At 48.6% G+C, this 25,801-nt stretch overlaps 1 protein-coding gene, 1 non-coding gene and 2 pseudogenes across 2 annotated transcripts; 1 reads left to right on the plus strand and 3 right to left on the minus strand.

The window, feature by feature from the left end:
- Positions 1,676–2,591, minus strand: LOC108636775 (NKG2D ligand 1-like; the record flags this gene model as incomplete). Its single annotated transcript, XM_018053519.1, has 2 exons — positions 1,676–2,029; positions 2,264–2,591. Coding segments are annotated over 2 exons (612 nt in total), but the record flags the coding sequence as incomplete, so codon positions are not given.
- Positions 3,982–8,332, minus strand: LOC108636776 (annotated as a pseudogene).
- LOC108636745 lies at positions 5,479–6,122 on the minus strand (annotated as a pseudogene).
- Positions 16,423–16,494, plus strand: TRNAC-GCA. The gene has a single exon. It is a non-coding gene; the product is annotated as a tRNA-Cys (tRNA).

Below are 25,801 nucleotides of genomic sequence, written 5' to 3' on the forward strand. Positions count from 1 at the left end.
ACGCCCCTGTCCCCAGGTCTGTGCATGAGAACCTTTCCCTGACACACAGATCACCTGCTTAGGCTCAGGACTGAAGCCAGTAAGGAATCAAATCTGCTCCCTTTACTCCTGTCCTGATCCTCCCTCAGGGGCAGGTCCGGGAGGAGGGGCTTGCTTCTGACAGTCTTGAGGGGCTCCAGGCAAAACCTCCTTTTCCCTTCCTCCCAGCCTCAGAGACAGCAGCACACACAGCTCTCAGGACCAGGGTCCCTGCTCCCATCTCTTTCCTAGTCCCCCAGCTGGGCGCCTCCACCCCCATCAAACCCACCCATCCCAGGCACCTCTACTCAAGGTAGGGCCGCTCAGTGATGGAGGCTCTGGGTCCCCGGGAGGCTGATGATGTGCAGGCCACAGGCTGAGTCAGAACTGCTGCTGCTCCAGGAGCACAGGCCTGGCCTCAGCCTTTTCCCAGTCTCTGCTGTGGGGCTCCTGCCTTGTCTGCTTGATCCAGGCCACTTCCTGTGAGAACAGGCCTTTGGAGTTGGGTCTGCAGTTCTTGCTCTCAGGTGATATGGGGTCTTATCCACCTGCTCATTTCCAAGGTGAGGAGGTTCAGTGAGGGGCAGGGGTTAACTGGGATTCACCTTCCCCGGCCTCACACCAGGCCCTGTGCCCCTGCCTTCTCTCTGAATTCTGCCCTCCATACCTGTTCCTGGAAAGGACTCAGCCCAGGAAGACAGTTATGATGAAACTGGTGAGGACCACATGGAGGATCCAGGTGATGTGCTTGATGGCTGTGGCCGTGGCGTTTACTCAGGGGAGCTGCAGTTGGTGATGTTGTAAGGAAAGTAAGAGTGAAGCCCTTGTCCCGACACCTAAACTAAGCAGATGCCTTCTCAGCCCCCTGGACCCAGGTACCCTACTATGGAGTCACTAGTGCATAATTTCTTTACAATGCTGTGTTGGTTTCTGTTGTCAGACAATGCAAATCAGCCATAATTAGATACATATATCCCCTCCATCCTGAACCTTCTTTCCCGCTCCCATCCCACCCCTCTAGGTCATCACAGAGCGCCAGGCTGGGCTCCCTGTGTTATATAGCATCTTCCCACCGGTTAGCTATTTTCCGCACCATAGTATGTATACATGTCACTGCTACCATCTCAATTTGTCCTACCCTGTCCTTCCCTGCTATGTTTACAAGTCTGTTTCGTGTCATGCAGTCACTTGAACCAACTGTATGGCAGCCCCTGCAACACGTCCTGAGGTGAGATGGAGGAAGGGAGGAGCCCCATCTCCACAGAACTCAGACAGTGAATGGGCAAGCAAGGTCCCCACATAGCCCTCAGTCCTGCGTGACATCAGATGAGGTGACATGAGGATGGGAACAGATTAAGTCCTCTCAGGAGCTGATGTTTGAGGTGGTATCAACAGATTTCCAGAACTAGAAGAGCTGATATTTTTTAAAAGGGTGTAGACAGGGTCAATAAGAAGGAAATCTCTAGAATCGGAGTGGTGACCTCATGTTAGGGGTCAGCAAGAATCCATGTACAATGGTTCAAAGCCCTGTGCTATGAGGGAGAGATGTCAGGAGGTGGAAGAGGAAAGAGGATCACAGAGCATCCCCAGCGCCATTGTTCTCCCAGGAACTACTCACCTTGAATAGGTCACTTTCACACACACACACACACACACACACACACACACACACACAGAGGGGTGGGTCCATGTCCCTTTGAGTGGACTACCACTTCTTTCCTCTAGTCTCACTTACCTGTGGTTGTCGACATTTCCTCCCAGTGCACCAAGAAATCCCAAAGACAGGCCTGACAGTCTCCCATGGAGACCTTCTTGAAGAAGTTGCTCACAGCCCTGTCCTTCTCCCACTTCTCTCTCATCCGTCTCCCTCCAGAATGAACCACTGTCCAGTGTCCATTCTCCAAATCAAAGAGGAGGCACATTTGTCCACTGAAGCCAAACTGCCAGGATCCACTGATGTGTCCATCCTCTTCACATCGACATGTCATCCTGCCCTGCAAGGTGAGAGGGTCTGCCCCCCGCCGTGGCAAAGAGCTCAGCCTCTGGGCTTGACAGCTTCTTTTTCCCACCTGGGTCCACCTCCCCTGAGCCCAGCTAATCTGGCCCTGTTCTCTCTTCTAAGGCCTGCTCCTTCCACTGGACTACTAGGGAAGGACCAATATCCTCCATTTTATTTTTCCCCGAAAACAATGAATGAGTTTAAGCCCCCAGCCTGCTCCTTCTGCACCTGGACTTGCTAACTCACCTGTGACTGTGTGATTCTCCGACGTAACATCAGGCAGCTGCTCCCTGAGCAAGTCCGCATTGTCTCTGAGTGTTTCAGTCTGTGTTTCCCAGGCCTTTGTCGTTTTCACTTCCTCCCCCAATGGACTTGTGAATTGGATCTTAGCATGACCACAGTCACAGGAGAGAAAAACATTTCCGTCCACCTGCCTTTGAACCACACACCACGGTTGTTCAGGTCTGGGCTGAGAATCAATGGTAAAGTTATAGCAAAGAGAGTGAGCATCTGTGAAGGCAAAAGGCAGGTGAGGGCAGGGTTGGCAGAAAAAGGCCCATAGGCCTCCTCCCCTCAGTTATGTGAGAGCAGAGTGAAGGTGCAGGGCTGGCCTGGCAGAGCAAGCATGGTCCCTCCTGCTCCATCCCCAACACTCCATAGAGCCAGTGCCCCTCCCTTCCTTGTGAAGGAGAAGTCCCCTGCTGGACAGAAATTGCACACCCTGGATGTGTGCCCTTGCCCACCAGGTCAGTACCCAGGATCGGCCAACACACAGCCTTTCTGGATACATGCCAGATGGCTCTGCAGGAAAAGCCTAGATGGAAGAGGACTTTCAGAACCGAACCCAGTGTCCTGCCAGAGATGGAGAGCATGTGGGGGCTGCTTCTGAGGAGCATTTCATTTATAGAATGGAGCCCCTTTTCAGAATGCATCCCCAGAGAAGGAAGCCACGTTCCAGTGAGGAGTGCCCTTTCATCACCACAGTAAGCAGAGGTCCTTTCCTTCTTTCCCAATGAGCCGCATGACCGTGGACTCAGGTAAGTGAACCTGAAGGAGCAGAAATGACTCCCACATTCATGTTGGACCTAGCATGTTACTAGCATTATGCACAGGGACTGCAGTATCGTCATGGCCTCCCTGTTTCTGAAGTGAGGCTCGGGGCTCCAGGCAGTCAGTGGACAGCTGTGCCAGGCCCTGCTAACAGTGCTTATCCCTGGGCCCACAGATCCACACCACACTCATTTCACATGGCCTGGATTTCTGACATGAATGGACAATCTTTGTAGTTAGTAAAACACCATTGGATGAGGGCTACCATAGTAGGGATTTCCACATTCATACTTCTGACCTGACTCTGTATCTCACAGTAGTATCCGTTCATTTCAGTCACTTAGTCATGTCTGACTCTTTGCAACCCCATGGACCGCAGCACGCCAAGCCTCCCTGTCTATCACCAACTCCTAGAGTTTACACAAACTCATCTCCATTGAGTCGGTGATGCCATCCAACCATCTCATCCTCTGTTGCCCCCTTCTCCTCCTGCCTTCAACCTTTCCCAGCATCAGGGTCTTTTCCAAGCTGAACCAGTCCCAAAGAAATAGAAACCACTGTTTACTGTTATGCAAGCCATTTAGTTTGGGGCATAATTTGTTTTATAACAATATATAACTATTATAATTTCTCAACAAGACCTGGAACTGGGCCTCTTCTCCAGATTGAAGGCCCAGCACAACCCATCACAGCAAATGTTCATCAGGACAGCTGATGGGCTGGGCTATTTGGTAACCCCTTTCAGGTACGTGCCCATCTCAAACGGGTAGATGTCCATTTAGAGGGTTTGGCACAAAGTCATGATCATGTGGGATCTCTTAGTTGCAGGATGCTGCCTTCTTAGATGTTCAAGTAGGATCTGGTTCCCCAACCAGGGATTGAACCTGGGCCCCTGCATTGGGAATGCTGGACCTTTAGCAACTGGATCGCCAGGGAAGTCCAGAGAACTCTTCATTAACTAGACTTTCAGGGGCTATCCATTGATCCATTGTTTTCGTTGTTCCCCACACAATGAGATCCCATGGGGAACAAGACTCTGGAGAGGGGTTGTCTGTACTCTTAACTTGAAGCTGTCATCAATGACACAGCTCCTAGTAGCCTGGTGTTTGTGGATGACATCCCTTCTGACCAGGTAGCTAATCCCACAGGCAATGTCAACAGACCTGTGGACCAGGTCTTGTTGAGAAATTCCCTGTGGCCTCTACTAACTTGTGCTGCCATAAAAACAATTTAAGATTCTCCCAATTCATGAAAGGCAATCCACCATGGCCTTTCTCCTTCTATATACACATGGGTATCAGGAAGATTTCTGTAATGAAGCCTTCATAGCTTACAACTTTCAGTGAGCATCACTGCCACCTGAATTTCAGAAGCTTGATTTTTTTTTTTAACACAGAACAAGAAATTTTTATTATCTTGAATGCTGGTGCATAACCAAAAACAGGATTAATTAGAGGAGGAGACAGAGGGAAACTTCAAATACTGAGGTGGATTTCTGGGAAGATTTAAAACTTTTAAGGGTTGTTCATAATGTCTTTTTTCAGATGCAGGGCTTTCCTTTTACTGGACAATTTTCACTTAACATTTCTTACATTATGAAATTCAACCAGTCTTTTGCCTGTAAAGTTAAATGAAAAAAGAGAGCAAGAGATACAGAAAATTCCCTAGTATATACTGATGTTTGAAAGAGTTTGTATTCTTTGTACCTTCATGTACATTTTACAGTCTAAATTTGAAACTTTATTAAGGACGTCTTAACTTTTGCCTTTTAAAAATGTTCAAGGCAACTAATTTTGTTGAATTAAAGATTACAGTAGCTTTAAAAATGGTCAAGATAAACATACAAACAAAATCTCAGTTGTTCTTGGAAACACGTTTTAAGATATAGCACATGACACATACCTCTTTGGGGACTAGATTATCCTTTGAGATCCTGAGGAATACTGGGTGGAAGATTTATTTTACACCAAAATTTAGCCTTTGATAACCACAGCTTGGATAGATCACAAAGTTGAATCTTTAAAGTTTTCTTAATATGCTTTCAGTCCAAATAACTCAAAACTTATGTCCTAAGGTGGATAAATTGGTCATTTTTTCCTCATATAATTATCACCAGTGGGCTCTTGACTGGCAGTCTATCTTGGTCGTAACTTGCAAAGCCATTCTTTACAGTGAAACATGAAAGATTATCTTCCCCAATAAGAGGAAATTAATCTGAATAAACAACAAAGTCAAAGCCATAAGTGTCTCTGGACATTCTTGAAAACAGGTTTCGACAGTACTAAGATACTTTGCTTTAACAATTTTTCTCCTTTTTCACAACTGTGCAGTCACTACCTTTTTCTACTCTGTTTTTTTTTTTTTTTTTTTGAAGTTGAGTGGGGAGTGGAGTTGGAGGGAGGATCAAGCTTTTCATTGGCACAGAACTATTTGGAATGAACCCCAAAGACAGTGGAATGCTGGGTCTCTCCTCAAGCAGCTTCCTCCTCTCTTAACAGCATTCAACTACTCTCTATCAATGATCTCATCACAGCCGAGTTCTTCAGTCAGACGACTGACAACCATAAGTGAAAACTCTCTGATAAAAGCCAACTGATCAAGCAGGGCCTTCTCAGAATGCATCTGAAACCAGAGCTGCTTCTCTGGCTCTGGAGGTTCTCAGGAACATCCTGGTGGCTTCATCAAGGGCCGCTGATACTCTGTAGCCCTCAGCGCTGAGCGGCTCCTCTTGCAGAGAGTCATAGTCATCCTCCCAGTCATCGAATTCCTAGCCCTCGCCCTTGCTCTCTCTCTCGAATTCAGGGCCTGCGATATGGCCTGGCTGCTCCTCAGGGCTGGGGCGGGGCCATTGGCTGGGCCGCCTCCTCCTCCATGGGGCCTTCCTCCTCCAGCTGTGGCTGGGCACCGGCCGCGCGGGAGGGGTTCTGGGATAGCTCCGGGCTCCCGCCACCTACCTTGATATGCGGAAGGTGACTCTCACTAGGCATCACATCCATCTGCAGGTCATTGCTCTCTTCATAGAGCTCCGACACCTCGTTCATTTCAGACATAGTGTAAGCAGCTCAAGTTGTTCATTTTCCACCCAGAAGCTTGCTCTTTAACTGTTTCTCTTTATTTGGATATTTTTCATCTACTAAAACCTCATGAAAAATACACCCCAAAGTACATCTTTTAGAGTTATCCTCTCCCTGGATACGTGAACCGTGAACTTCCAGATGTTCAAGCTGGTTTTAGAAAAGGCAGAGGAGCCAGAGATCAAATTCCCAACATCAGCTGGATCATCAAAAAAGCAAGGGAGTTCCAGAAAAACATGTATTTCTGCTTTATTGACTATGCCAAAGCCTTTGACTGTGTGGATCACAATAAACTGTGGAAAATTCTGAAAGAGATGGGAATACCAGACCACCTGACCTGCCTCTTAAGAAACCTGTATGCAGGGCAGGAAACAACAGTTAGAACTGGACATGAAACAACAATCTTGTTCCAAATAGGAAAAGTCCGTCAAGGCTGTATATTGTCACCCTGCTTATTTAACTTGTATGCAGAGTACATCATGAGAAACGCTGGGCTGGAAGAAGCATAAGTTGGAATCAAGATTGCCAGGAGAAATATCAATCACCTCAGATATGCAGATGACACCACCCTTATGGCAGAAGTAAAGAGGAGCTAAAAAGCCTCTTGATGAAAGTGAAAAAGGAGAGCAAAAAAGTTGGCTTAAAGTTCAACATTCAGAAAATGAAGATCATGGCATCTGGTCTCATCACTTCATGGCAAATAGATGGGGAAACAGTGGAAACAGTGGCTGACTTTATTTTTCTGGGCTCCAAAATCACTGCAGATGGTGACTGCAGCCATGAAATTCAAAGACACTTACTCCTAAGGAAAGTTATGACCAACCTAGACAGCAAAAGCAGAGACATTACTTTGTCAGTAAAGGTCCATCTAGTCTAAGGCTATGGTTTTTCCAGTAGTCATGTATGGATGTGAGAGTTGGACTATAAAGAAAGCTGAGCGCTGAAGAATTGCTGCTTTTGAACTGTGGTGAAGACTCTTGAGAATCCTTTGGACTGCAAGGAGATCCAACCAGTCCATCCTAAAGGAGACGAGTCTTGGGTGTTCACTGGAAGGACTGATGTTGAAGCTGAAACTCCAATCCTTTGGCCACCTGATGCAAAGAGCTGACTCATTGGAAAAGACCCTGATGCTGGGAAAGAATGAAGGTGGGAGGAGTAGGGGATGACAGAGGATGAGATGGTTGGATGGTATCACTGACTCAATGGACATGGGTTTGTATGGACTCTAGGAATTGGTGATGGACAGGGAGGCCTGGCATGCTTGGGTTCATGGGGTCACAAAGAGTCGGACATGACTGAGCGACTGAACTGATAAAAACTGATCTCTCTGGATATCTCAATATCCTTCACCGTAGCTTTTGTCTCCAAAAAGTGACACTTTTCGACTCCCACTCCTCTATCCCAAGGGTAAAATAACTGGAGATGGGAGTTGCACTGTTGGGTGTGCTACCTCTCAGATACTGAGTCATCTGCATATGTCTGAGACAGCCCTTGGGAACTACTGGGCACCGATGCTGCCATCCAGTTCCATCATTTTCATACTATCAAGGTGAAAACAGCTAATATTTCAAAATATTACTGCAGAGTAAACACTTGCACTGATATAAAACAAACATGTAGAAGGGGTTGGAGCTGCGAACAGGATCATAAATAGTTCTGCTAGCGATTCTGTACAAAACTGAAGTCTTCTTCAAATTTTTTGTGGCACATTTTTTGTCATTTCAACATTAAGACTGTAAAGCATTTTGAAGACTACTGTCAAGTGGATCTGCATTGGAAGATTAGAAGATTCTTATAACCTCAGAATCTACTTTGCCAGAACAGGAAAACTCAGTCTGAAACACAGATACAATGCGTGGCCACTTCCCCCAAGTAGAAACGTTGAAGAGGGAATTCCCACAAAATTGTTTACTTGGAAACCTGCTTTATGTTCAAACTCTGCAAGCCAAGTGAAGGGCAGGGAATTTGTCTCGCTGAGTATTAACAGATTAAAGGATTAGTGTTAATCGCTCAGTCCTGTCTGACTCTGACCACATGGACTGTAGCCGGCCAGGCTCCTCTGTCTATGGGATTCTCAGGCAAGAAGACTGGGGTAGGTTGCCATTCCCTTCTCCAGGGGATCCTCCCAACTCAGGAATCGAACCTGGGCCTCCTGCATCGCAGGCAGATTCTTTACCAGGAATAAGGTCATTTCTCACATAATGACGTTATGCATCAAAACCCAAGAGGCAACACACCCGGTTTTCGCTCACGCAGAGGCTCGCGCTGACCTCCCTCCCCCTGCCCCTTCCCCCAACCACCTCCCCAGACCCCGGCTGCTGGTGGCAGGGCGTGGGGAGTTGGAGGGGCGGACGCGGTGCGGGGCGTCGCGGGGCTGGCGCGAGCGCAGCAGAGCCAGCAACAGCAGCACTGGCAGCAGAGGCAGCCCGCAGGATGAGCGGCCCCAGGAGAAGGCCGCGCAGATCCGTCCAGCTCGGGACCGCGCCTCCGCCGCCCAGGAGAATCTGGGCCGCGGGCAGTCGCCACCGCTGCCCTGAGCCTTTCAAAGACCCGTACATTGGCCGCGGCCCAGCTCCTCTTGTCCTAGCACGTGGCAGCCAGCCCCAGCCCTTCACAGACCTGAGCGCGGCTGCCACTTCCGCGCTCTCAAGCTCGGCCCTGCCTTCTCTGCAGCCCCGAGCATTCTGCAGGTGAAATTTATCACACAGCGCTGGTCTTTCAAGGACAGATCTGAAGGGTTTGTGTGAGCAGATGGGGTGGGGGGAGGGCGTGCTTTTCGAGGAGATATCTAGGTCTCTTTTCCTGGGGACGGCCACCTGTCCCAAACCCCCTGGCTCCAGGGCTCCCACTTGGCAAGGGCAGGCCGAGGTCTTGAGGGCAGCATTTCCTGCTGCTTTCTTGCCACCTTTTCTACCAACTTCTCCTCGGAAACTCCCGGCACCACTATTTCACCAAAGTCACCTCTTTTCTGGCCCAGAGGGTGGGTAACCAGCCCAGGGAAGCCCCCCACCTCAGGAGCAAAGGGGCCAGGGGAAGGGACAGAGGAGGGCGAGGGTCACACAGCACAAAGTTTCCCTAACCCCCTAGTATACTCCCATCCCCTTCCCGGGTTAAGTCATTCCCTCCACCCCCTCCACCCACAACCAAGAAGGTTCATCCCTGAACTCACTGACTGGCATCACGCTGAACAGGTAAAACAGAAGTAGAAACAAAAAGCAAAGATGGGGCTTGGAACCCCCCCATCTAGGCCATTGTCACCCCATCCCAATTCCACAGGAATGCGAGGTTGCCTGGTTGCCTGTCTGAAGTGGGGATTATCTGAGACCTAGCTGGCTCTGGTTGCTTTCTTTTCTGCCTGCTCCTTTCCAGCTGCATCCCTCTGGGGCCCACCCCTTGTGCTGGGTCAAACCAGCTTGGCCAGGCTCTTCCTAAAAGACCCGCTGGCTCCTGATTGCCAGTTGCTGTGCCCCAGCCCTTCCCTCCAGAATCATGGGCTCATAGCTAGAATCTTTGCAGTCAGATAGCATTCACTCAAGATACCTCCACAGTGCAACAGAACCAGAATTTCTAATTTCAGAAGGCAGAACGGCCACCACATATCATAACACAGAACACAAGCTATACACTTAGGCCCAGCCACCCTAATTGGTTGCCCCTTTAAATGAAAGGCTTCAGTCTTTCCGAAAACCTCCTACAGAGACCCAGAACTTCAGCTCCAAGTACTGAGTAAACTGAAATAGCTCAGGTCTTGAAATGTTGCAAAGGGAGGAAAGGAGGCCAGGTTGAAAGAAGAGGGGAAGGAGGGGGCACTAACGGGGGTCTTGTGGACATCACCTGCCACCAGGCATTGCAGGACTTTTCCCTTGGCTTCCAGGCAGGGAGGACTGGAACTCAGCCCTCCAGAAACCAGACAGCAGACCAGAATTCGAGTTCTCTGCTCATTGGAGATGATCAGGCTCCGACCCTCAGTTCAGGCTGAGGCCCTTCAACTAGACTCCTGTATTCGGGACCTGGACAGAAGAAAAAGTACACAAAAGGAGGGATTGAAAAGAAGAAAGGGGAAAAAGGTCAGTAAATTCTCTTGTTTCTTACCCAGTCGGGGCACTAGCCAGTTGTCTTTGTCAGGAGGAAAACAGGGACAAAAGAGTCCCTGTTTCTACCACTGGGACTGATTGGTCAGCAGACGAGCTGGTCCCTGAGTACCTGAGAGGTCAGCTGTATTGAAGAAATCCCACCAGAGTTGCCCTTTGTTGCAGGAAGGGGGAGCCCTTCCCAGGAACGAGAGTGGCCTCTTGTCTAACATTTGGAAATGAATTTTCCGAGCAGGTACAGGCACTGACAAAGCAACAGACTTCATTGGGAAAGGGCGCCCAGGTGGAGAGAAACAGCATAAGGGAACCCAGGAGAACTGCTCTGCCACGTGGCTCATGGTCTTGGATTTTATGGTGATGGGGTTATTTTCCAGGCCTCTGGAAATTGTCTCTGACCAGTCATCTTGCTTGATCCATCTTTGGTCTTAGGATCCTTTCTGGAGGTGCAGGCATCTCTCAGCCAAGATGGATTCCAGGGAGGATTCTGGCAAGCTGATAGGACATATGGACTGTCGTATCCTCTCCCCTTTGGACCTTCCCCCAATTCTTCTGGTTGATGGTATCTTGTAAGTGCTGCATTCCTCACCAGGACTTCTGGTTGTAAGCCAATTCATGCAAATGGTCTGTATCAGGCCAGGCTAGGGCCCGTGGTTTTGGTCAGTGGTTCCCATAACAGAGCCTTTGTGGAGGATTTTCCCCCCTCACGTTTGTCTCATTCAGTCAGTCTTTTGCGCTGCCTCTAGCCAAGATTTCAGCATCTCTGAATTCACTTCTTTGGGCTATCTATCCGGTGATGAAGAGTGAGCTCATCACCTGTTGGGACTGACAAGCCCTCTTGATTCTTTGAAAGTGGGTCCTTGTCTTTGGACATTATTTTTCACTCCAGGAGACTGCCAGTGACATCAACGTCTGTGACAGAGGGCTCCATCTCTGTTATCATGGGGGCCCTGGCCTTTGCTGGCTTCAGGGGTGACTGAGCCCTGAACTAGGAGGGGCATGTGGAGTCTTCAGCACGGGCAGTGCCCCATTCATGTCTTGTCACTGAGTGAGGCTGGGTTTCCTATTTATAGATGCAAGAAGGATTTTAAGGAAGTAGGCAGAACAATCAGGTTCTTGGAAGTATGCCCTGTTGCAGACACCCATTAAAATCACCTCCCAGTTGATTTCACTCCCATATGGGGTCTGCAATTTGTCCGGGTGCCAGGAGCATGCACGAGGTAGGGTTGGCCAGGGCTGTCCAGGTGTCAGGAGAGGCTTGTCTTCCCCCACCTGGCTGTCCTTACCAGGACTCTAACACTGTCCTTCTGTCTTTCTCCTGCTCTCCCAGTCACTTGCCTCTTCACCATCCTCCTCCACTGAGGCTACCAGGTCCCCCATGTTGCCTCTTTCCAAGGATTAAACCCAGGCCCTTGTTCCCCAGACCTATGCATGAGGCCCTGACACATCGATCACCTGAACCCACCAAGCTGTTGACCCACCCAAGCCTGCATGCTGTCCTTCTCCCAGCGCCCCTGTGTCCCCAAACCATACAGGCCCCCTCCTGAATAGAGATTCAAGTGAATCAGTGACGAGAAAGTGAAAGTTGCTCAGTCATGTCCGACTCTTTGTGACCCCATGGATTATACAGTCCATGGAATTCTCCAGGCCAGAATACTGGAGTGGGTAGCCTTTCCCTTCTCCAGGTGATGTTCCCAATCCAGGGATCAAACCTAGTTCACCTACATTGCAGGTGGATTCTTTACTAGCTGAGCCACAGGGGAAGCCCAAGAATACTGGAAGAGTAGTGCCTTTTCTTTATAATTGGTAATTTATAAAACCTGCTGTCCCATGGCCCTGCACCAGGGCAGAGACAGATCCTGTGTCCTGGTACAGGTTCTTCTGCCTCCCCACAGCAGCAGCACAGTAGAATTTATTGGCAATAGATGCCTTGCCCATCAGTTGATGAATGTGTAGAGTAGGAGGGCTGTGACTCCTATTGTTTGGTGAGAAAATGGCTCAGGTGTTAGGATTGGGCCCACACAGCTCAAACACCTAATGAGGGAAGCATAGGTCATATATCCAGTCACTCCTGCTGTGATGGAAAATGAGTGTCTCATAAGGAAGGCAGTAGAGTGTTTCCAGAAGCTGGCATGTCAGATGGTATGAAGGTATTCTGGAAATAGAACAAGTGAGATGAGAAACAAAAGATTCTGGAAAGAGGGAACAATAAGAAGTAAATCTCTAGAATCAAAATGATTCCATAGTTGAGTCATTTTGATTAGTGAATATTCCAAAGGCCTGTGATGTGAGGAAGAGATGTCAGAAGGTGGGAAGAGAAAAGGAGTATGACAGAGCATCCCCAGGTGCCAGGGTCCAGCCCCAGTGGATCCAGGGAATTCTAAGGGGAGACGGAGTCGACAATTGATTTAGAGAGAGATAGATAAAGAAAGAATGTTGTAGATATGAAAACAGAGGAGAGAAGAAAAGAGGCTGATGTTCCTTGGTTTATACAGAAAATCAATAAAGTCTCAAGACAAGAGACTTGCACTGTCTACGTAAGGCCACAAGTGCCCTCCCGGTCTCCCGAGGGAGTGAAGACGCAGGGCACCTTCCTGTTCAGGTCTTAGAAACCCAGGCAAATAAACAGACATGGCAGACCTCTGTCCAGATGGGAACTAGCCTGAAAGAGAGAGTAAGAGGGGGAGAGAGAAAATGATTGACACGGGGAGACCAAGCTGCTTTGGTGAGCGAGGCCCAATAACTTTATTTTCAAAAGGACTATTATACCTTTCCCACAAATTATGTTGTGTACATTATCTTCTGGCCTTGGAGGCCTGTGAAACATTTTAAGACCCTCTTTTGACAAAGCCTGCTTAACCAGAAAACTTATTTTCTCTTGAAGTGTTTTTTCTTTATATTTTTAATCTATGTCAGCCTCAGAAAGTATCAAACAAAGTTACATTTTCATGAAGCAAAGGTGCAGTAAGTTACAATCAAGAAAGAACCAATTAGCTCAAAAGTCTGATGCAGTTAGTTTCAAGGCTACTATTTTGTTTTTCTTACATTCTAACTATGTTAACAAATGTACTCCCAGGTGCACAGTGAATAAGAGATATGGGAACTTAGCAACAAGTATTGGCTCAACAGTGAAATCTTACAGCAGCACTACTCTTAATAACTTTTTAACTCTTTGAAAGGCTCTATGTTTTAGGCTTCCCATGCCTCTCACAGTTGGGGGCTGTAAACAATCACATGCATAGTTGTAAAAGTCCGGGTAAGGCAAGTTAGAGAGCCATCAGAGGGGTTTGAGCTGAAACACTCCTTTTATATGCAGGAGACTGTTAACTGGAGCTCTAAGTTAACTTTTTCCAGAGAAAGGTGGTCGGGGTTAGCCCCCCTGTAATGTCAGAAGAATAGGTGGAATGCATAATGCAGTAAGGCAGGCAGACTCTGGTTTTGGGGGTAGATGCTCAAGAAAATATAGCGAGGCTCCCTTAAGGCCCAGACTTGGCCTTTGCCTGTCAGGACCCCTTAACCTCTTGACCTTTGCCATGGGCGGGACTCCTCGTGCTGGCTCCCGGCACCCAGGGCAATTGTCCACCCAGGACCAAGTCATGGCACATGGACCACTTTCCCAAACACACAGACACACAGACACACACAGACACACACACACACACACACACACACACACACACACACACACAGAGTGGGATAGGTCTATCTCATTTCAAGAGAATTACCACTCCATCTTGAGCATCTCAATTACCTATTGTCTTTGGCATTTTATCCCAATGAACGAAAACTTGCTCAAGCCAGCCCTTACAGTCTCCATTTGGGATTCTCATGAGGAACTCAGTCACAGCTCTCTGATTGTCCAGTGTCTGCCTCCAAGATGAACCACTGTTCAATTTCTGTTCTCTGAGTCAAAAGAAGAGGATTTATCCTTGGAAGCCAAACTGCCAGAATCTGCTGGAGGATTCATTGCTTTGCCCTGACACATCACCCTCCCTGCAGGGTGGGAAGTCCTACCCCCAGCAGGTGAGGTCAGTGTCTGGTCTAGACAACCTGTCCCAATGCCCCATCACTCCTCTGCTTCTCTTCCAATCTCCTGGTCCTGCTCTATCCTCTCTGTTTCTGTGGGACCAACTTCCAGTCTGTATGCTGCTGCTGCTGCTGCTAAGTTGCTCCAGTCATGTCCAACTCTGTGTGACCCCATAGATGGCAGCCCACCAGGCTCTGCTGTCCCTGGGATTCTCCAGGCAAGAACACTGGAGTGGGTTGCCATTTCCTTCTCCAATGCATGAAAGTGAAAAGTGAAAGTGAAATCATTGAGTTCAGCGACCCCATGGACTATAGCCTACCAGGCTCCTCCGTCCATGGGATTTTCCAGGCAAGAGTACTGGAGTGAGGTGCCATTGCCTTTCCATCCAGTCTGTATGCAAACACATAATTCTGTAACCCTACTATGATTCTTCTGCCTCTGCCCTGGGCCTTCCCGCCAGTTGTGACAGTCTCCAGCTTCATGTCAAGCTGGTGTTTTTGTTTTTGTTTTGTTTTGTTTTTTTGAGTTCTCCTCCAGATTTTTCAGAGTCTCTGTCTGTCTTCCCAGGCCTTTCACCTTGATGTCCTGGAGGACCAAAGAATTTAACCTTCTCATTAAACAAAGATAGTAAACAAAAGTCTTATTGACCTGGCCTGGACCACACCCTATGGTTGTCCTAGTTTGGGCTCAAGATTGGTGGGGAAGTCATCGCAAAGAGAGCAAGAGTCTGTGACAGAGAAATGCAGGTGATGGTTGGGGTTGGGAGTGTTAGGTAGTTAGAATAGGAAACAGGAGTCCAGAATGGCGGTGGCTAAAAGACAAGGAAGGGAAAAGCCCGTGAAAAGAGAACAAAGGAAGGTCCGAGGACCAGAGTGAGGACCTCAGGTAGAACAAACAGCAGTCCTGGCTAGCCCAACTTACAAAGGGCTGGCCCAGGGGGGAGGAAAAAACATATAAAAAGAGGAGCCAAAGGATGGGGAGTCTCTCCAACACACCTGCCCACACTCCACACATGCGTGCTCCTTCTGTCTCTCTTCTCTTCGCGTCTTTGGGTCGGCATGCCCTCACTCCTTGAGCATGTATTTTCCTATTATTTTTTAAATAAAATTGAGCTGTAACACAGAGCTGTAACACTGATCTATCTAAGAGCTATAACATGGTCAGTTCGAGACCTGAGAGCTATAACACGGTCTGTCCAAGAGCTATGACATGCCGAGGGCTCTAACGTCTGTCGCTTCAAATTTTTGTTGAGACGAGACAGAACGGAGGAGAATACACTCGCCTGACATCTATGGCGTCGTGACTCGGGTTTAACCTGGCTGAAACAACCTCTGTGTGGTCCCACAAGGAGGAGACCAAGCACAGCAGGAACCGACTCAGCGAAAGCTCCCATGGTAGAAGCCAAACATGAAGAAAACCCAGTGCAGGGGAAGTGACAAGAAGCCCATCATGCTGGAAACTGGGACAGTAAGAAAGGAACTCAGCAGAAAGCTCATGCAGCTCAGTCTCAGATTCCAGAAGACCTCCGGTTAAGGTAGGAGGTCCTCGCTTCTACTGCTGGAGGGACATATGCCTAATGAAATCTTAATTCCTTTACAATCTCTCGTTTCTTGTTTCCTTGAACCCCCCAGGAACAGGCGGGTGGCAGTGGGTGCAATTGAGGGGGACTCTGGAGAGGTTGCTCCTCAGTATGCCCCAAAGGCACTATCTGCTGAGCCCCAGTAGCTGTTACCCAAGCCGGTGGGGGTTCTTCTGTCCTTAATCTTCTTTGTGCCAAGGAGCAGGCCATTGAAAACTGTGAGCACAGGTCAGGTATTTAGCAGATTTCCTGGCAGGCTATGAAGGGGATTTTCCCACGTTTTCCCCACTGCTTTTTCCTCCTGTCCTTCAGCTCTCTCTCCTGAGACTGGAGCCCAGCCAAAACCTATGAAGCTCAGGCTCTGATGTCTCATTGCAAAAATTCAGTGAGAGAAAAAGGGATAGGTAAGAGGTGGATTTGTTAGGATTCAGAGAGAAGCACACTCTACAGGGTGTGGGCTATTGCAGAGGGCTCTGGCCTTGGAATGTGGCCTGGCTAGGTTTTGTGAGCCAGATGAATGCTAATGAGTGGAAGGACCATCCCAACCTTGGGGAACCATCTTTTGACAGTGCCTCCAGTTCAGAGCTTCCCTGGTGGCTCAGATGGTAAAGCGTCTGCCTGCAATGCAGGAGACCCAGGTTCGATCCCTGGATAGGAAAGATCTCCTGGAGAAGGAAATGGCAACCCACTCCAGTACTCCTGCCTGGAGAATGCCATGGACGGAGGAGCCTGGTAGACTACAGTCCATGGGGTCACAAAGAGTCGGGCACGACTGAGTGGCTTCACTTGTCCAGTTCAGCTCACTGTAACTGAACTGAACTGGAGCTGTCCTGCCACCACTGGGTGTGTCATTTAACTTACAGATTGGGGATTAAGGTTTACTTGAATTTGACTTTTCATATTGGACCCGATTGATTTTAATTGGTTTACGTTATGCCCTTGGGCTATGTCACGCTTTCAAAAGTCGTGCCCTGCCCCCTTCCCTCCTGTTTCATGCTCTTTTCCTGAACCCTGTCCAGGCCCACAATGTTGCCTCTACAATCTTCTGGAGGGACAACCAGAAAATAGCTGGCCCTTGGGAGGGAAATACTGTATAATATCCAACCCCTCTAGATACTCAGGCCTTCATCTTCCATGTTTCCTACATGTGCAACACCAGCATCTCTCAGTGAACCCGCTAGGGCGGGCGACAGGCACACAATGCCTGCTAGAAGTCCATCTGTTGGCATCCCTTCAAAGATGACTGGGCTTCCAGGGATAATGTTTGACACTTTGGGAGTTAGCCCTGCAGGCTGTTTGGGCCCAAACCCTTACCAACCTTCTCCTAAAGTTACAAACATATCCCTGGATCAAATCTCCATTCCACTTTTATGGAACATCTGGTTTGTTGCCTCTTAACAAATTTGTTCTTATGCCAATTACTAACTCCTACAGTCAGGACCCTGCCCCTTGTAGGCAATGTTGCTCCACCCAGACTATTATTAACATACCTTAATGCCCCTAACAGGGCCAGATAACCCATTCCTTTGTCATTGCTTCTGTTATTACCTAAAGTGGGTCTATGACAACAAAATGTTTACCTGTGGATACACTCTAACCTACTCTTATGGAGGACTAGGGGAGGACATCAGTGACTTACAATCATTTAGAGCAGTAAGAGGATAAGGCTTATGACCATTTCACCAGGTTCCCAGTCTCAGGGCACAGGCTTGGATTGCTTTACATTACAGTTTCTATGGAGAAGGCAGTGGCAACCCACTCCAGTACTCTTGCCTGGAAAATTCCATGGATGGAGGAGCCTGGTAGGTTGCAGTCCATGGGGTCGCTAAGAGTCGGGCACAACTGAGCGATTTCACATTCACTTTTCATTTTCATGCATTGGAGAAGGAAATGGCAACCCATTCCAATATTCTTGCCTGGAGAATCCCAGGGATGGGGGAGCCTGGTGGGCTGCCGTCTATGGAGTCACACAGAGTCGGACATGACTGAAGCGACTTACCAGCAGCAGGGTTTCTATTCCCATCTGCAGTCAACAAACTGGCAATGAGGTAAAATTATAACCCCTTAATCCTACCCAGCACTGGTCATGCTGGAGATCTTAGGGATGCCCAACGCCAGCCCGGGGGTCCCAGGAGGTCAACCTGCCTTGACTTGCCTAGGAATCTGGTCGTCGAAAAGTTGTCATGCCTCAACCTGCTTGGGGATCTGCCAGTCCAGGGGTCCCAGGAGGTCGTCCCGCCTTGACCTGCTCAAGGACCCAATCCCCAGGAGACCATCACACCTCGACCTGCCCCTGGATTCAATCTCTAGGAGGCTGTCACTCCTCAGCCTGCCTAGGGATCTGCACCCTGACCCAGGGATACCTGGCTCTCGGGTTCCAACAGTACTAGGTAGGGTAAGCTTCAGAAAGACTCACCCCTAAGGAAGTCCACCCATGGAAACAGAAGGAAGCCTATTAACTTGTGGGGCTGTGCCCAGTCTCAACAATAACTCAGGAACCCAACGAGACCCCATTGCCTTTCTGGAAAGGTTAAAAAAGGCCCTCCAAAAGTTTACCAATATGGACTTAGACTCTTATGAAGGACAGGTGATTTTAAAGGACAAATTCCTGTCCCAATGGGCATCAGATATCAGAATAAAGTTGCAACAGCTACAGCAGCAGGACCCTGCTTCCTCTTTAGATGAGATGGTCCAGACGGCCACCAATATGTTTTATGACAGAGAACAGGAGAAGGAGGCCAAGGCCCAGGAGAGAGATAGAAGGAAAGAGACAAAGCATGCCCAGATGCTGGCCGCCCTCCAGGGAAGCCCTATGGCAAACCCCGAGTCCTGAAAGGACAAGGCAAATTCCTAATCTGTAGACAGGCAGGGCATTGGGCCAAAAAGTGTTCAAACCGTGACAAGTCCCTTAAAACGGCTTCCTTACAAATGCCATCAACTGGGACAGTGGGTAGCACTCTGCCCTTGCGACCCCAAAGCCTCAAGGTCAAGCCTTCCCTCAAGATGGTTCAACAGGACTGAAGCAGCCTGCTCCAGCCAGTCTGCTTGTCACAGATAACCATCAAGGGGCTGGAGCCAAGGGTGCAACTGGATGTGGCAGGTAGGTCCGAGAATTTCTTGGTTGACACGGGGGCTACCTACTCTGTCTTGATCTCCTACTCTGGAGCCTTCTCCCAAACCTGTACCATTTTGGGTGCTACAGGAAAAACAACTACTAAAAGATTCACCCGAGCACTTCTTTGTTGCTGGGATGAACAAATATATTCCCACCAGCTTCTGGTGTTCCCTGAGTGTCCTACTCCCTTATTGGGAAGAGATTTACTCACTAAACTGGGGACCACCCTGGTGATGGGAAGCTTTTCAGCCCCCAGAGCCCTACAGCTCCTGGTTACTACTGAAGAACCCACTACACCTTCAATAGAGAGGGACCAAAGACTATGGGAGGACAAAATTAACCCCCAGGTGTGGGACCAGGGGATTCCTGGACGAGCCCACCAAGCTGAACCAGTCATCATTGTCCTCCGAGATCCCACTCGGTTTCCCAACTGGAAACAATATCCCCTCAAAAGAGAGGCTCGGGAGGGACTACAGACTTTAATAAATAAATTCCTTGCTTGTTGGCTATTGGTCCCCACCAATTCACCATGTAACACCCCAATCCTCTCCATAAAGAAAAAGGACGGAACCAGGCAAATGGTTCCAGATCTCCGGATCATAAATGAAGCTGTAGCCCCCTCCATCCCACAGTACCCAATCCCTATGTAATCTTGGGAGAAATCCCACCCAGTGCCAAGTGGTGTACAGTCTTGGATCTCAAAGATGCATTTTTTTGCATACCACTGGCTAAAGAATCACAGTATGTTTTTGCCTTGGAGTGGGCGGCCCCAGGAGAAAAACACCAACAGATGACTTGGACAGTATTACCTCAGGGGTTCAGAGATAGCACCCACCTGTTTGGTCAGGCCCTTAGCCAGGATCTCCTAGATCTGGACCTGGGACCTAATGGGAAAATATTACAATATGTAGATGACCTACTAATCTGCTCTCCAGATGAAAAAAAAATGTCCAACAACATGCAATTCAGGTCCTAAACTTTTTGGCAGAGAGGGGATATAAAGTCTTGCGTGCTAAGGCACAGATGGTCGAGACAAAGGTCACTTACCTGGGAGTTCAGATTACACACGGGTCTAGGAGGCTGTCATCTGATCGGGTACAAGGAATCCTCCAGTTGCCCTTCCCCACAACTCTAAAACAATTGCAAGTTTTCCTGGGGCTAACTGGGTATTGTAGAATCTGGATACCCAAGTATGGTGTAATTGCCCAGCTTATATGAAAGCTTAAAGGGACAGGATGATTCAATCCCACTGATGTGGGGAACTCCTCAAAAGAAGGCAGACGCTACACTAAAACAGGCCTTAACTCAGGCACCAGCCTTGAGGTTGTCAGACCCAGGAAAAGCGTTCCAACTTTATGTCCATGAAAGAGAGGGACTAGCCTCTCTTTGAGTGTTCACTCAAAGGTTGGGATCTGAGCCCTGGCCTGGAGCTTATTTATCCAAGAGGATCTACCCCCTGCCTTTGAAATCTTGCAGCTATTACAATCCTGATCGAAGATGCTTTAAAACTCTCCTTTGGGGGCAAACTAACTATTTTTACCAGCCACCAAGTAAAACAACTCCTAAATGGGAGAGGCTGTTTATGGATGTCTGATCAAAGAATCCTCAGATATCAAGTAGTGCTGATGGAAAATCCAGGCCTCACTATATCCCCTTGTGAGGTTCTTAACCCAGCCACCCTCCTGCCTATCCCTGAGGGCTCTCTCCCCTTTCACTCTTGTCTAGAAACCTTGGCTCACTGAACAAAACCCCGAGAGGGATTGTCAGAAGATCCTCTGACCAATCCTGAGGAAATCTGGTACACTGATGGAAGCAGCTTTGTCTTGGATGGAAAAGAAGAGGCGGGTATGCAGTAGTCTCCAATTTTGAGACCATAGAGGCTAAGCCTCTGCCACCAGGTATGAGCTCAATTAGCTGAGCTCATAGCCCTGACTCAAGCTTTAGGGCTGGGAAAAGGAAAAAGAGTAGCCACTTATAATGACTCCAAGTATGCCTTTCTGGTGCTACATGCGCATGCTGCTATTTGGAAAGAAAGGGGCCACTTGACCACCCGAGGGTCCCCAATTAAATATGGTGATCAAATTCTTAGACTCTTGCAGGCAATCCATCTGCCCACTGAGGTTTCAGTCTCCCACTGTAAAGGACACCAAAAAGGGAGCACGGAAGTGGCACGAGGGAACCAAGCAGCTGATCAGGCAGCTAAGAGAGCAGCATTACAGAACAATGACCTAATAGGGGTTGCCACCCTAGTTCCACAGGCTAATTTGCCAGAAACTCCTTCACATACTGAAGGTGAAACTCTTAAAGCTAAGAGCGAGGGCTTTCAAGAAGATCCTATGGGGTGGTTCCAAAAGGAGGGACTCATTTTTCTGCCTGGGAACCTCCAATGGAAGTTGGTTAACTCCTTACATGCCACCACTCATTTAGGGGCAAAGGCCCTCCATAGATTACTAGAAAGGTCCTTCAGAGGAACAGGCCTCCAAACAACCATAAGGCAAGTTGCCAATTAAACAACCCCCAAGGAGCTCAAAGACCCCAGCTGGCCCAGCCCATCCAACAATGTGGGGCCTACCCAGGAGAGGGCTGGCAGATGGACTTCACCCAGATGCCACTTTCTCAAGGGTATAAATACCTATTAGTCATGTTAGATAGATTCACAGGATGGATCGAAGGCTTTCCCACCTGGACTGAGAAGGCTGAGGAGGTGATAAAAAAAAACTGCTCCATGAAATCATTCCAGGATTTGGTCTGCCCTGATCATTACAAAGTGACAATGGGACATCATTTACTTCTAAGGTCACCCAAGGGGTCTCTAAAGCATTGGGCATTACTTATCTCCATTGTGCCTGGAGGCCTCAGTCTTCAGGAAAAGTAGAAAGAGCCAACCAATTCTTAAAATCAGCGACAAAAAAGATAACCCAGGAGACCTCCCTGGGATGGAAGGAGGCTTTACCAATCGCTCTCCTTTGCACCCATATCACCCCTGAGGAACAGGTTGGTCTTAGTCCTTATGAGATGCTATATGGGAGACCTTTTGTTTATGTCAATGACCTCTTCCTAGATCCAGAGGCTCAGACCCCTCAGTCTTATACCATGGCTATTGGGCAATTCCAACAGGATACACACTTGTGAGGTGTGAACCAGGACCCAAAAGATTCTAAGGAGTCACCACTATCTGCTCCAGGGACTCAAGTCCTAATTAAAGTCTGGAAACATGGGTCCCCAAAGGCTCAACTCCAGCCCACATGGAAGGGCCCCTACCCTGTAATGCTTTCTACCCCCACAGCAGTCAAGGTACCAGGACATGACTCCTGGGTTCACTACTCACGAGTCAAGCTGTGAATGAAAACAGAAGAATACACTCAACACACCTGTGAGCCCCTGGGACGATCTCAGACACCTATTCAGGACTACAGAGGAGTGCCATTCTAATGAGCACCCCCAAAATCTGGTTTCTGGGGATAAGATTTCTCAGCTCAGCTTTTAAGAGCCAACACATCTTGGCAGGGGTTGTACTCCAAAACAGACAGGAGATAGGTCTTCTGATCCCTGAACAGGGAGGGACTTGAGCCATCCTGGCGACGGAATTTGGAATTGGCTAATGCCCCTACTAGTCCTTGTTATGCCATATTGATGCTGCTTATGATTGTTCCATGTATTATCAATTGTCTAACCTGTGTTGTCTCTGCCACCAGGTCAATAAGCTACAACATGCAGTGCCCAGTTCAACAAAGATATATAAAACTACAGCCGACCATGAAAAATCTCACTCACCCTTACATGGACACCACCATAAGGACTCTGAGGCCTGAGACTAACAAGAGGGGGAGGCCCAATACCCCTCGCCGTCCCAGTTCAGCAGGAAGAAGCCAGAAAGACCTTGACACCCCTATTCCCAAAGAATTGGGCCTCCCATCTCTTGAGGGAGGAGTGTTAGGTAGTTAGAATAGGAAACAGGAGTCCAAAATGGCGGTGGCTAAAAGACAAGGAAGGGAAAAGCCCGTGAAAAGAGAACAAAGGAAGGTCCAAGGACCAGAGTGAGGACCTCAGGCAGAACAGCACTCCTGGCTAGTCCAACTTACACAGGGCAGGCCCAGGGGGGAGGAAAAAACATATAAAAAAGGGAGCCAAAGGGCCGGGGTGCTCTCTCTTCCCCACACGTGTTCGCTCATTCCCTCTCTCTCTCTTCTCTTCGCTTCTTTGGGTCAGCATGCCCTCACGCCTCCAGGATGTATTTTCCTGCTATTTTTTAAATATAATGGAGCTGTAACACGGAGCTGTAACACTGATCTAAGAGCTATTACACGGTCTGTTCAAACCTGAGAGCTATAACACGGTCTGTTCGAGAGCTATGACAAGCTGAGGGCTCTAATGTCCATCACTTCTAATTTTTGTTGAGAGGAGACAGAACTGAGGAGAATACACTCGCCTGTCAGGAGGAAGGACCCACAGGCATCCCTTCCTGATCCCTGTGACAGCAAGTGCATCCCTCTGCAGGGCTGCGCTTGGCAGAGCAAGGACTGTCCCTGCCCAGCCCTGTCATCACCAGTCAAAAGAGTGTCCTTTGCTGGCTTGAGGAGGGAGAGGAAGATGCGGGGAGATGGAAAGCATGTGGAGGCCACTCCTGAGGAAGTGGGATCACAGAGGGGGTGAGGAGGACAGAATCCAAAGCTGGATACCATAGGAAATCAAGAAACCTGGCAACCCAGGCGTGCCCATCGTGATCTGCGCTCCTCAACCCAGTACTCATTAGGTCAGGTGGGCTCAGTGATCATCAGATACACCCTCTCCTCACACCTTCGGCTTCACAAATCATCTCTCGTGGCCCCTTAGACCAGGAAGGCACTGCATAGCACACCCACGCTCCTAGCACATCCACTGTGCCCTGAAACCATAGCCAGGGCTCTTCAAAGGCAGGCTGAGGAACCCCTCAGCAGGTTCACTAGAGGTGAGGCACCCATTTCTGGGGCCCCATATACCCTAAATCTGAGGATGGTAAGCTAGGACAGAGACACTCCTGTCCCCCGCATTGATTTGCCTGTTGTCTTCAGCTGCTTTTGCTCTACAAAGGTGGGGCTGGGCCCCTGAGACAGAGACTGGATACCAAAGGGCCTGCCTGGAAAAGTTTGCAGAGTCCCGCTTCAATCAAGTACCACCGTGATGTTTGTGTCCCCAGCAGGTAACTATACGCATCTGGGACCAGAGGGTAGAAGTGGGGTGCCCATCCTCACCCTCACGGCCCAAGCCCCACTTTGGGAAACTGTACTTCCATTCCTCCTACTTCAGGAACTGAGGGCTTCGCTGGGGTTTGTCCTCAGGCAAAAGGGTAACGTGCCAGTGTTTGGGGGAAGTGAGCGTTAACTCGCTTTGGTTAGTGGTTTTCCTCTGGCAAGTTCAAGGGTAAAAGCAGAAGTGTCATGAATGTATCAAATGAGGGGGAGGGGTGTGTTTGTGTGTGTGTCTGTGCGAGTACATGCATTCACTTGCTCACTGGCTTTTTAAAGCATTTCAGGTCTTCTCACAGTTCTGCAGGGAACCACAGGGAGGAACTGCCTTGTCCTGCCCTGTCCAACTCAGGGGCTCCCGCTTTCTGAGGGGGTGGGGTGGCCTGCGGGCAGCAGCATTTCCTGCCACGCCCTTTTCTCTGTAGGCTACCTCTGCTCCATACTGTACTTTTAGGGGGCCAGTTTTTTAAATTTTATCTGGCCTTGCCTTGACTGGAGGATGTCAACAAGCCCCAGGAGAATTTACAAGGAGGAAGAGCCTACAGAGAGAAATGAGGCAGGGGTGAGGAAACCACCAGCAAGAAACTTCTGGGGCACCGCCTCCTAGTCCTGGGTCTTAATGGCTTCCCAGTCCAGAAACTCTAAGGAAATGGCTTCTATTAGTGATCTAGTGAGGTGTGAAGCTGATTCCTCTCAGGGCCCAGGCCAAGGGCCCAGCTGGTCCACACTTTGATTTCAGGCTGGGGAGAATCAGAGCAGCGAAACTCAGGGAGTCACCTCGGACTTCTGTCCTGCAGACAAGAAGTGTGTGAAAATAGTGGGTTTGATTTGAGCAGTTGAGTCTGTGTTATGGCAGAAATAGAAAACTAATACACACACCCTTCCCACTTAAAGGAAACTTTGTCTGGATATAAAACTGTAGGCCTAAAACACTTTTCAAGACTTTGGTGATAGAGCTCCTAGGGGCTTCCCAGGTGGCTCAGTGGTAAAAACAATCCGCCTGCCAATGCAGGAGACCTGGGTCCCATTCCTGCCTTGGGAAGATCCTCTGGAGAAGGAAACAGCACCCCACTCCAGTATTCTTGCCTTGAGAATTCCATGGACAGAGGAGCCTGGCAGACTGCAGTCTGTGGGGTCACAAAGAGTTGGACACAACTGAAGCAACTTAGCATGCATGCACACACAGGCAGTCATTTAGTCCTAGTGGAGGTGGGGGAATGTTTCAAAAAAGTTTTTAAACAACAGATCAATAGACGTGCTCATAGGTGGGACAAGTTCATTGTTTTTCTTTTCTTCCACGATTATTAGTCTTCTCTCTTTCCATCTTTAATGTAAACCAGTTACTGAGACATAATTTACAGACAGTTATAATTGAGATATAATTTATAGAAAGTTATTGAGATATAGTTTATAGAGTACCTTCCTTTTGAATAAAGCAGCTTAAAGTCCTTTATCTTTGGGAGTATATTAGAAACATGTAGGCATTTGGCAACATTATAAGACATGTTCCCAGGCTATGGAAGTAAGAGCAGATGAATGATATTACTTCAACCATGAATCATCATCAGTTCAGTTCACTTTAGTCACTCAGTCATGTCTGACTCTTTGCAACCCCATGGACTGCAG

The sequence above is a fragment of the Capra hircus genome, chromosome 9 (genome assembly GCF_001704415.2).
Source record: "Capra hircus breed San Clemente chromosome 9, ASM170441v1, whole genome shotgun sequence".
Classification (NCBI taxonomy): domain Eukaryota; kingdom Metazoa; phylum Chordata; class Mammalia; order Artiodactyla; family Bovidae; genus Capra; species Capra hircus.